This window comes from Homalodisca vitripennis, chromosome 4, assembly GCF_021130785.1.
Source record: "Homalodisca vitripennis isolate AUS2020 chromosome 4, UT_GWSS_2.1, whole genome shotgun sequence".
Classification (NCBI taxonomy): Eukaryota; Metazoa; Arthropoda; class Insecta; order Hemiptera; family Cicadellidae; genus Homalodisca; species Homalodisca vitripennis.
The window spans coordinates 25043497-25056879 of NC_060210.1; the positions used below are offsets into that span (position 1 = coordinate 25043497).

Sequence of the window (13383 nt, forward strand, 5' to 3'; positions counted from 1 at the left end):
ATTATTCCAACCTAAATAGACTATAATGGGTGTCCATTATTCCCTAACTAATTGTTTCCGCTTGTGTTGCTTGCAATGTTATAAAATTCGACACAACATTATATTAGTATAATATGGAAACTTACAAATCAGTTTAAAGTAAATGAACAACGTACAGGATTGTAAACAAGAATTCGAGACTTGCGTATGACAATTTGGACTGGGAGTTCTAACTCTAGGCGTGTGGAATTATCGATTATTTCTGGAGTTGCGATAACGATGCCAGAAACTAAGAAGTTTGATAAGTATAGAAAATAGAAGTACAGTAACAGCGCCAAGGAAGAGAGGAGCCAGACTCAAGAGGTCGGGCCTTGCGGTGATGAGAATAAATGAAGTGTTTAAAGTGAGCCATATTCTAGCAGGGAACAGGAAGTAACCACTTAGTGAGAGATAACAAATGTTTTAAAGAAAAAAGATGAAATCGTCATTTGATGAATCGAGGAAGTGATCAAGTAAACTTTCTATATTCTGGGTTGGGATCCTAGGCACAATCTTTCAAAACGTACCCCAATATGTTGTATAGAGAAGTAACTGATTATTGTGAATTTTTTATTTTAAATTTAATGTATAGATTTCATTCCAAGATATATAAGTTTTAAAAATGTTTACACATCATGAACATTTTATAACTAAATTTCTATAATCACACAATAACAGTGGGTCGTTTTTTTAAAATCCTACTCTTTTAATCGAGTCAGCATTTTTATACAGAAAACCAAATGTTTCCTAGCTAGAGTAATAGACAATATGCCTTGCACTGCAAAAAACACCGATTAGAATTAAAATCTTGTACCGTATGGACGAAACACATGGGGATACCGCTAAAGTCGTAGTAGAATACTAAAAGTTTACCTATAATGTTTAAATGTGGCAAATAAACATAAAATCACCACTTTTAGATGTTAAAAATATAATACTGTATTTCCACGTTGCTGCCAAATAGAGTGATAATGAACTAAATGATATCATGCCTGATGTATCCAATGTTCTATGGAAATTTTGCATACGAACTTAATAATTATTTAAAACTTTAAAATTTACCTCCCTTCACGTTGATGTCGACTCACAAGCGCGGGCGACAGCATCTTGGCTCGACATTGCAGCTGTAGTCGGAAAAATGAAGATTAGTAGGCTAAAAGTTGTGCTCATAGTCAAAAAAAAACTCAGAGTCTTGAAGTTAAAATCAGAGACTCGAAGTTGAACTTGTCTAAAACAAAATTACATTGGTATTAGCCATTTATCAAGACATCTTAAGATCCATGACAACGTGGTCCTCGTCAGAAGGATATAACCACTCTATTATCCATATTAATCTTGTCAAATAAAACATCAACCAAGGTAAGTTACTTTACTTTACAATTTTACTTTATATTACATTCAAATTAGATGTCTCACATTAAAGGGCTAAGTTATAATACGTAAATATCAATTTTACTTACGGACATAGCTCAGAGAGTTGCTCGGCAGTCTGATAGGCAGCTACACAGTTCACGTAAGAAAAAATTAATACGCTTGCCAATTAAGTTATTAATCAAAAATTTAGTTCCAAGAATATCGGATGTAACTTATATTAACCAGTTACGAATAACAAGGTCGCGAAAGATGTATTATATAAAACACAACTAAATAACGGTACAATCGCACAGCCACGTATTCTTTCTCCCTTCGGTTTGATTAGTAAATTACCTTAAGGTTCAACAATCTCTGAACTATGTTCAAACATTTCTTTAAATGTTACCGTATAAACCAAACCGGATTAATATCTTTAAATTGTAAATAAAACATTCTCCATATTTAATAGCGATCTGTGTAAGTAAACAATACATTTCGAGAGTCAATATATAGTCGTTTGCCAGACTTTCTTTTAAGAGTGTTATTTATATTGAGCTATTTGATTAATTGCTACAGAATAATGAACTACAGTTTGGACTCTTGTAACCTGATGACAATATACATGTTTTCTTGTCATATACGATAAATGTTACGACAAGAGTACGTGAACTTTTACTTGAATAAATGAATGAAACAACCGCATGAGTTGGATATCTCAGTTCGGAGTAATTTACAGTTAGAAGGCTAAATCATTTCAGTGGAAAGATACAACCAGGAAGATAAGGTAGAACTGTCGCTACTTATATGGCTACGTACATACGCTAATGTTGACTGCAGTGACTGCTCACACTTGCCTACGTCATCACGCCGGGATAAGACAAGATACGAGTGCACAGGTATAGTAAGGGCGACAAAACCACAAATATGGAAGCGACACCCAGGAGAGTTCACCTCTACTTAAGTGTTATAATCTGTAAGTCTGCTGTTTTAACTGTTATAACAAAACTGTGATATTCGTATTTTGAAACGTTTTTTGAGTAGTTGAACGATATTAGGAACCAATACTCGCGCTTGCTTGCTTTCCCGTCCTCACAAATACACCAAAATATCAGCTTTTATATTGAAGTAAAAAACATCTGAAAAAAGGAAAATAGAGTCAAATAATTCTTCATGGACTTTCAACCTGACCACAAGCAAAGGTCACTGAAATTTTATTTTTTTACTGATTTTTTGGACTAACAAAGATGTATTGTTTAGTAATTTTTGGAACATTCTGATACTACAGATAAAACCGAAAGCCGGTCACTGCAGTTTTACCTAAAATTACTAAGCGTATTTTCTGTTTAATTTAATGGATAGTTAAAAACAGCACATTTCTAAAAGCGTTTAGCAAAACAAAACAGATAATTAGTTATGTGTGTATGTATGAGTATGATTTGTTATTAAAACATTTTAATTATACAAGTGTATTAACTTAGTATGGTGTATGTACATTAAAAAACATGTTAAAATAACAGAGAATGATAAGGTCTTTGTAATAAACCTTTAGACTGTTTTATCTTTTTACTCAGTCTTATATGTTATTACTTTTCTTCATTATATATGCACTTTCTGTAGATTACATGAATGTATGCTCTAAAACAAACCTTATCACGTTTTTTATTTGCTTGAGCTACAGTTGTACAAGTATTTTCTCAGTGTACTTTTATTTCATACATTTTGTATATTAGAATATATTATCAACTACAGTTATAATACAATTTTAAGTTATCTGATCGTTCTTTAAAAATAATATAATAGTCTCCTCAAAAACTTGGATATATTTTGTTGAAACCAATGAATTCATCAGTTTTAAATTTGACATTATTATTCTACTAAAACGGCATATTAAATAAACATCTATATTTATATCATTTTATATTATCTTTTTAAACTGCTTACACTTACACAGTTTCTATAATTATTTGAAACGGCCAACGATTCATTGTTAGCAATTGAGAGCACGCTTCTTCACACGCACAGTTTAATAACAATGTCATTCCCTTATAGTTTCTAAGACAAATAATACTATACTTGATAGTGCAAAGAACTAAAGGTAGTAACAAATCAAAGTTAATGAATCACTTTTTATGGTTAATGTTTAATTTTTAAATCCGACAGTAGGCCTAAGTTGTCCCCACGAGAAGATCACGCTATACAAACAAATGTACTTTTAGAATACTTTTGAAAATACAGTATTGATATAAAAGTGGTGAAGGTCAGTTTTTCTCCACGACTTCTATCTTAAGCGTTTTAGTAGCAATAGTATTACAAGGCTTGTAAAAATCCAGGGAAAGATTAATGATAAAAGTTATTGAATGTTCTCAACAGGCAGGCAAAAACAGCAACGAATACGTTCAGTCCATTGTGCACAAAGTAATGACAATTACATAGTCTATTCAATATCATTTATAAATTCTAAATAAATAAATCAAGAATTCCATTAAGATGTAGTGTACCCTTGTAAAACGACTGAATAATTATTTGCAGTGAACATCATATACCTGGCTGTAGGAACTGCGTTCGCCTGGTCGTCACCGATGTTGATGAAACTGGACCTGACGCCAGACGAGAGCAGCACCGTCGCCTCTGTCTTGCCTCTGGGCGGTATGTTGGGCCCCTTCGTGTCGGGTCTGGTGGTGGACAGGTTGGGCCGCAAGAACACCGCGGCCCTCAACATGGGCTTCATGACCTGCTCCTTCCTGCTCCTCACATTTTCTAGGAACGTCACAATTCTTTCTGTCGGGAGGTTCATGTCCGGCATGTCCTGGGGACTCACCTTCTCCTCCCTGCCGATGTACATTGCAGAGATTTCTGAGGTAAGATGATCGTTCACAAACTTCATAAAACAACAAGTTATTGTGATGTTACATGTACTCCCAGTTATCATGACCGAGGGATTATAAATTGTGCACGTTGTTCATCCTGTAAATGAATATGTGTAGAAAAATCCGAAACTGCCCAATTCATGTTTTAACACTTTTTTTTAATGAATTTCAAAATTTTTCCATCATTTGTTGTAAATTCCAATAATATAAAAAAATCGAATGTCTCTTTGTGTGTTTTGCTTTCAGGCGTAACCTATCCAACCGATTTTACTAACATTTTACATGGATATTCCTACGGTGCCTGATATAATTAAAGGGACTTGTTCAAAAACTCACATCGGTCTACGCCCCACTAGTCTTTAAAGTAGCAAAAATTCCATATTGGCCTCTAAAGTTATGAAATATTAATTAAAAGAGCAAATCTAATGTAATAAACCGTTTTGTGTAAACATTGTTTATTATTTACAATTTGTTAAGGCATAACCATTATATTAGTGTAAACGCTATTTCAGATTAGATTTCAGCGATTAGCTAATTATTCATTAATTATTCATCTACCTTAAAAAGTGTCCTTAAACATAAGATGGTCATAATTTGACTTCGAAGACTCCCTTTGAAGCAGCCGGAAAGGACTATGCTAGATGAAAGTTCACTAGACTGTTCTGTTGAACTAATGTACCAATTCCAGCTCTAAATGTTCCAGCTTAAATAGTGTCATTGTTAATGTAATATTGACTGTATATTTTTAGCAAATATTTATAATTAGATATAACAGACTAAGCTACTAGCTAACTTGTACTATAAATTTAAAAACTGTTATAAAATCCATCTTAGTTGTCTTTTGACAGAAGTGGGTTTCTCTAATATATAGTTTTTTGACCAGAAAGCGAGGCAAAAAGCAACTATGGAAAAAACAATGCTAAGAATGAAGTTAAATACAATGGCCGTAAATATACACTTGTTGTCATATTTTCCTGATTGTGGAAACAAGGCAAACTCAACATTGGAGTTGAAATAGATTTACTCACACGTACATATGCAACGCCTACTGAATTGCGTATCAAGATGCGGGTAAATGCGAGCAATGCAGATAAAAAAGACTATTTTACTATACATTAAAATACTGTTACGAAATTTATCTTACTTGTCATTTGACATAAGTAGGCTGCTCATATCTGTATATGTATTTTTTTGGGAAAATGGCAAAATCAACTATGGAACGTAAAATAGTAAGGCTTGAGAAAATTACAATGGCCATAAACATACCATTGTAACACTTTCTTGATAATGGTAAGAAGGCTAACTCAACATTGACGTCGGAAATATAATTCACTCGAATCAGCAGTGCTCATTCACGAGCAAAGTGTACGAAATTGCGTATGAAACCGCAGGTAATTTCTAGTTTACCATAAAAAAATTAAGACGAAACTGCATAATATTTTAATTCTATGTCTCTGTTCAATTGATGTTACACAAAAGCTTAAACTTTATTGATGTATGCGTATTGTGGGTGGTACAAAATTTAGAATTTTATTTCTAGGTGAGATTTATTTGATATAAAAAAATATCTGGAAGTCTGTAAGGAAATCAATCAATGTGAATGTTAATAGCTTTGTTTGTGGCTATTAGTAACTTCGTAACAAAGCTAATTCCGAATTTGGTTCACCCTTGAATTTTTCATACAACTCTTCCAGGATTGCCTGGAGATGAACTGTGAAGGGTTTTGGACATATTTTTGTCTTAATAACACTATTAATAAGGCAAAATTTTGTTAATTGTCAAACTTACTAATCAATCAGAAGTAGCGTACCATGATACAATTCAATCGTTTTTAATAAACATAATCGCAATTTCATTGCACTTCTATGCCAACGTAAGTGATAACGAAAGAGAACAAAATATAAATTTAGTAAATTAAAACAAAAAGTCAGGAAAAAAATTGTCTTATGTAAACTAATAGATTTAGAAGTCAAGATGAGATATTTTTACACCTACAGTTTTCTTGGAGATTATAAAAAGGTTATGTAGGTATATAAATGCTTCAAAAGCCGACATTGTATTTTGATTAATGAGCATAAAATCTAGGTTGTAATCACAATGCAATAATATCACATATTCCAAAATTAATACTGTTGAATGATGTCTTAGGTGATATATCTAAGGCCATCGAACATATTGTCTATATGAACGTTAAGTGCAAGACGAATGTGTTAGTCAGATAAAGGTTAGGTGATGGGTATAATTGTCACGGAATGGCGACGGGTGTCGGTTTATATGAGGGGATCAAAATCCGACGATCAGCAGGTAAGATAAAACACAAAGTGCTCATCGATCTTTCCAATGTCATATAAGACGCTCGAATCCGACAAGCTGCACAGACGACACAGCAATCGGAAAACCACCGAATGTCAATGATGAGGCGATACATTTCAATGATAAACATCGAACAGCCAGCCAACTCTGCTGAGGGTGCTAACCCCATACGACAGATGATCGACAGGTGAGGGGAATTATGAACAGAGCAACAGTTCGTCAGTTTTAATGACACTGTATAATCTAGAATAATGTACAGAGAATGGTTTCATTTGATAATGGTGTTGAATTTAAAATTAAGATTCGTGTTAATCATACTATATATGTAAACAACAAGAGTAAGATAATATAAATTTCGCGAAATATTGTGGATTTTGTAATTGTATAAATACAGAGGGAAACAATATGAATAATTTGATTCCATGTATTATTGATTCGATTATTTGTCAGTTCCGATTGATTTTTTTCAATTTAAGGGATATGAAATTATCAGAAAATCAAATCAGAAACTCATGACTAAAGAGAAACCACCTTTCCACCGTAGGAAAGGAAGTAATACAAACCATTCTATGAAGCATACCATGTTAAAGATTACAACATGACAAGTAACTCAAACTCTAATCATGCACTATTGATAATGATTTTGGGAGTTGGTTTCCTCTGGCCAGGTGATGACAAAGTTCTCTTTAGTGTCTGAATAAAGTGTAAGTATAGTGAATGTGCTCTATAGGACTATGTTTTTATTCCGATCCTTCGTGATGAATAAAATACTTTAAAATAGCATTTTAATACAACGCACTAACATTAAAGAGTTTTTCTTAAGCTATTAGTGGTTTCACTAGTATCATATTGTAGATTTCTAATTCTACACTGCACTATTATGTTCCAGGACTCTGTCCGGGGTGTACTAAACACGATTAATATGATCTCAATCGCCAGCGGGAGTCTTCTCATGTACGCTGTCGGTCCATTCGTCAGTTACGACTCTCTCCATAATATTCTTACTTTCACTAGTATCATATTGTAGATTTCTAATTCTACACTGCACTATTATGTTCCAGGACTCTGTCCGGGTGTACTAAACACGATTAATATGATCTCAATCGCCAGCGGGAGTCTTCTCATGTACGCTGTCGGTCCATTCGTCAGTTACGACTCTCTCCATAATATTCTTACTTTCACTAGTATCATATTGTAGATTTCTAATTCTACACTGCACTATTATGTTCCAGGACTCTGTCCGGGGTGTACTAAACACGATTAATATGATCTCAATCGCCAGCGGGAGTCTTCTCATGTACGCTGTCGGTCCATTCGTCAGCTACGAACTTATTCATTATATCCTTCTTGGAATCTGCGCTGTATTCTTCATGTTATTCCCTCTTCTACCCAACTCTCCATACGCTCTCGTCATGAATAACCAAGTCAACAGTGCCAGAAAAACGCTTACTTGGCTCAGAGAGAAAAGATCAACTTCGTGCGTGGAGAAGGAGTTACAAGATATCCAGGTATATCACAAATATTTTTAAGAGCTTTCTAGAGTTTTAGTTGTTCTAATTGAGTCTCTACTCCCAATATAAATGTTATAGTTTTCAACTAAAAGGTCTATACCGTTACGCAATTAATTTACTAAGCTTTGCAACAGTCAGTACTCTTTGCGCACTTTGCTATAAAATAATGTATATTATTCTACTGATTTATGTAAATTATAATGTTTTTCATTTATCCAATTTTTGGCACATACTCACTTATTTTACGTGTCCGGATCTAAACTTCTGTCCTCCAAACACTAGCCACCAAGACAGCATTGTCATTTATCTCTAAAAAGTCCTTTATGTTGCAAGGCTGTGTCCTGGACAGCATCACACTCGCACAGAGTGCTCTCATCCACCTGCAGGAGACCCCAACTCTGCAAGTATGTCTTGCACTTTAGTATTTCTACCCTCATTCTATTCAGTGTCTTGCACACTATATAAGGTTCTCCGCCAGGTGCCAGATCTTCCTTGGGTGGTATGGACGGGTTTATAAGAGAGTGTTCCCATCTCAATATGTCATTACTTGCTTGCGATGGGTCCTACCAAGAAAGGTCATTCTGGATCGCAACTATGGCTCAGCATGTACAGCAGATTTAAATATTGTTGGAATTTACATTTTTCCTGACAAAAAACTTAAATAATTTAAGTAATTCTCCTACAGCGACAATAACACTGCAATTGATTTTATTTCTAAAGCAATAAACATTATGTTATTGTTCCCTAGAAAGTAGTGACCAAGAACGAGACAGATTCTGCAGGATCAATCAAGGACTTGTTCACGTCCAGAGGAAACCGTCGAGCACTCACGGTTTGCTGTACGCTTATATCCCTTCAGCAGCTGAGTGGCATTACTGTCGTGCTCTTCTACGTGCAGCAGATCTTCCATGCCACCGCCTCCACCATCTCCAGCAGCACTTGCTCCATCATCATCGGCCTAGTCAAGCTGGCAGCCGGGTTCGTCTGTCCGGTGGCTGTCAAATCATTCGGCTACAAGACACCTATGATCGTATCGACTTTTGGCTCCCCCCCCCCACCCCCCCCCCCCCCCACCCCCCCCCCCCCCCACCCCCCCCCCCCCCCACCCCCCCCCCCCCCCACCCCCCCCCCCCCCCACCCCCCCCAAAAATAAACTTTCATTTTAAATTATTTAGTCATCAAATTCTTCGGAATTCAACAAAAATGTAGTTCGTTGGGAAAGTTGAAGTTTCTCAAATTAAATATCTATGTGGTGGTGTGTTTGGTGGTGGTACACTTTCAGTTTTCTCCCTTCCAAGGAAAATTGACTCTTAACAAGAAAGAGCATGGCGATGTGTTTTAAACGTGATTCCCATCATTACAACTAATGCATATGTATATTCTTCGATAATTAAGGTCCTAGGTTAAAAAAATCAGAGTTTAGAGTGGGTCAAAAGAAAAAATAACTCCTAAATTTGCAGTGTTTCAGGTTTCGATGGCAGGGCGTAGCGTTGTTATTGGGGTACAGTAAACATTTAAATAGGATTTTGCAATGGTACAGAAATTATGACTAATATTGACCACTAGTGCCGTTTCAAGGTTAGGATTCTCTGGATTCTCCCATACGCATCCCACTTATACAGGCCACAAATTATCGCCTATAAGTATTTAACTGGTCTAGATGAATATTACAATCCAATATAAAAAAGATAGTGGAATTTGAACATGTATTTTTTAAACTGAAACATTAACGTTATACTCTTACTGTGACAAAGTATCCTTGCAGAATAATAAGCCATTAAGATAACAGTTATCGTATGTTTGTCTAAAAAGTAAAAAACATACGACTGAAAAATATGAATGTTTTGTCCAATATGTACTAGTTTTATGATTCTGCTTATTAAAGGTCGTTTGTGAATTAACCAGCATACTAATGTTTTGAATTATACACGATCAGTATTAAGTTTTTAGTGTTGTTGTAACAATAGATAAAAGCCCTAAATATTACCTCTTGTTGCAACGATAGTTATTTTTATCATGGTTATCAGACGTCAGAGATAGACCAAGGTTCTCGACAATTGATATTAAACTCCAAACACATTCGAAAACCGTTGTTTAAGGGCGAAGTTCCAATCATCAATTAGTGTCCCGTGTGCTGTGTGAAAAACAATCACCTTACACATGTTATAGAGGGAAATCCCAATGGTTGGAGAAATAAAAGGTTAATCCTAGCTACAAGTATGAAAATAAAAAAAGTCTATTCCTTATTGTCACTGATCTTCCTGACAGCTTTCTCCGTTGTAATACTTTGTAAATTGTCTTACCGTCCCTTGTATATTGGTACTCTCTGGTTGTTCCCCACAGGGTTCCATTTTACCAGTACTTTATTATTTATGATCATAATAAACATCGTTAACGTCGTATATGAGTTTGAGCTTTAGAATTTGTTCCAACAATATTACACATATCATGGTATGGAATGAGACTCGATAAAGTATTGGCATTGAAGGACAATTGCCATTCTTCACAAAAAATGAAATATCACTATTGCAATGAACGTCTGACCCAACCCCTATTATTAATACGATAAAAAAAAGATCCATGTTTGAGTGAATCTTGAATGTGTAATTTTATTTAGCAAAAGTTATGATAGTCACCCGTCCCCCCACGCGCGCCCCCCCCATTTCAGCGATTGAAATGATTGTAAGTACCTGAACATGCATGTAAGAATTGTTAAGACCCATGTACATCACAGTTTGCAGTAACGCCTGGGATATTACATTGTCAATCTATAATATGGACAGCTTGGTAAATTTCGGGTGCATCACTACGCATCTTTGTTACTTTCATTAACAATTGTCAATTTTTAGGACCTAACTAAGTCTTATTTATCCACAAATTGTTGTATGCAGTTGCTTATCTGGATAAGGGCGTCGACAAACACTACAACAAGCAACATGAAAAGGTCTTGTGCGGAATGTTAACTTACATTCAAAACCACATTGAAAACAGACACATGTTGTTTGTTAAAGGACCGGGATTAATCACGCTTTTCCCCATCTGTATTTTATAAAACTTGTAATACGCTAATTTTCTTTAAGGGAAACTTTAAATCTAAAGATTTGTGTTGGTTGACTGATAATCACTTATTGATATAGACATTTCTATAAACTACAGGCGTCAAACCATGAACAGAGATAATTACAAATTATTAACTAATAATGGGACCTAGTGTAAAGGCGTTTCGTAAAGCTACTTTCACTCCACTTCGTTAAAGACAAGGGTAACATAATTGGAATTCGAGTCATTCTCGTAAAAACTTTACTTAATAATTTAGAAGCCTCAAGACTACACAATTTGCACAAAGTTTTTTAAGCACAGGGACCTTAGCTTTTCGTGAAATTCGGATAGAGGAAATGTCCCCCATAGTGACAAGGAAATTGGTTCGACAGACTTGAAAGTTTTTGACGTGGGCGAGCATGTGAGGGTTAATCGCGTAAAGGTTTACACAGAAATAACATTGGACAATGAGATATTTGTCGCACTATTATATTTTCGTATCCTTAGGAGTACTCAAAACCTAAAACATAGTAGTAAGTTAAAGTTTTAATCAGCGAGTCCAGTCAACCAGATTAAAAAAGACGAGAATTTTGGCTTTGAAAAGGTGGCGACTTCTGTCTTTATTATCGTTTATCCTGAGGACCTCAACATACACATACGAGATATTATGTATCTCTGGGAGGGTTGAATGTTAATTTAACACGTCGCCGATAACCCAAAATATTTTGTGATTTCCCCCCCCCAGTAAAAACTATGTTATGTTTTTAAACTCTTGTACTCGTACATGCTTATAGACTACATGCAATTTGACTGTTGGCTCCTTGAACGAAATACCAATTTTGATGTGTTAGATTCAAATCACTTTTCTTAAAGTGTTACGAAAAGGGATTCCTTGTGTTTATTTCAAGAGGATTTGAAATAGTACACTAAAAATTGGTAGACAATTTATTTTTTTGCTCATTTTCACTACAGATGGCGTTATGATGGATGAATTTAATTTAGTAAACCATTCCAATTATTGCCATAGAAGTTTTAATAGGCATTCATTTCAGCTCATAATTTCCGAAACAGTTGTTCTGTTTCTCCTAACACACAGTACGTTTCACGTTTAAAGTTAGAAACTACTGACATGGCATTAAAAATTCCCACACATTGTTAAATTGTACTAAACACTCTAATAGTAGTGAAATTTAGTAAACAAACGTGTTATGGAATATTTCCATCAAACGAGTGTTTCTCGTTACAAATTGTTTTTCAGAAACAACGAGTAAAACCCAATAGCAAGGAAGGACTGTCTTATAACTTCTAAAAAGAACCCTAAATAATCGAACTTAATATTACAAAACTTATTTAACTCTTATGGTTTAAATTATTTATTTTCTCATTTCTACACGCAAAATATGTCAAAGATGCTTTGATTAGTCATTGTACAAGTTTGAACGTAACTAAAAGAAGCTTTTCTTCACAAACTTCAGCTTTACTCTATTGAATTGAAGCTACCTATCCTGGCGGGTTCTTCACAGTGAGACTAGACTTCCTTCCGGTACATGAGCCTTTAGCGTGAAATATTCTGCCATGTGGACCACACACAGTTTCCACTAAAAATATATAAGTAGTAATATTACAGGGAGAGCCATAATCATATTATCTTAGTTTAACACAAAACGAATGGTTTGGATTCTTAATGCGTCCTCTTTCGATATTCTGTTTCCATAGGTCGCGAATAAATAGTAAAATATTGATAAAATCAGTGACTACAATAACTGCAGCCTGGCGGCCTGCGGTAACAAAACCTTACATATGTAAAGCCCTCTCAACCTCGCTAACGCACGGCTGAACAACGTGGGTGACGTGATCAGAGAAAATGAGATAAGTGAGATCGCCACCCAGTACGACTCCAAGAGTCTTCACCAGTTAACACACAATCAACTGCAGCCCGGCGGACTGCGGTAACACAACCCTACATATGTAAAGCCCTCTCAACCTCGCTAACGCACGCTGAACAACGTGGGTGACGTGATCAGAGAAAATGGAGATAAGTGAGATCGCCACCCAGTACGACTCCAAGAGTCTTCACCAGTTAACATCACAATCAACTGCAGCCCGGCGGACTGCATGGTAACACAGCCCTAGTATGTAAAGCCCTCTCAACCTCGTAACGCACGCTGAACAACGTGGGTGACGTGATCAGAGAAAAGGAGATAAGTGAGATCGCCACCCAGTACGACTCCAAGAGGTCTTCACCAGTTAACACACAATCAAGCCCTGTTTGTCGAGCCTCA

At 35.5% G+C, this 13383-nt stretch overlaps 1 protein-coding gene across 1 annotated transcript; it reads left to right on the forward strand.

Moving 5' to 3' along the window:
- The first annotated feature begins 1735 nt into the window (after positions 1-1735).
- LOC124360966 (facilitated trehalose transporter Tret1-2 homolog) lies at positions 1736-13054 on the forward strand. The gene is made up of 6 exons (XM_046815001.1): positions 1736-2344; positions 3901-4229; positions 7784-8059; positions 8811-9105; positions 10954-11011; positions 12910-13054. Exons 1-6 carry the CDS (start codon positions 2296-2298, stop codon positions 13052-13054), a joined length of 1152 nt encoding a protein of 383 aa, XP_046670957.1. The 5' UTR covers positions 1736-2295.
- Positions 13055-13383: the final 329 nt, after the last annotated feature.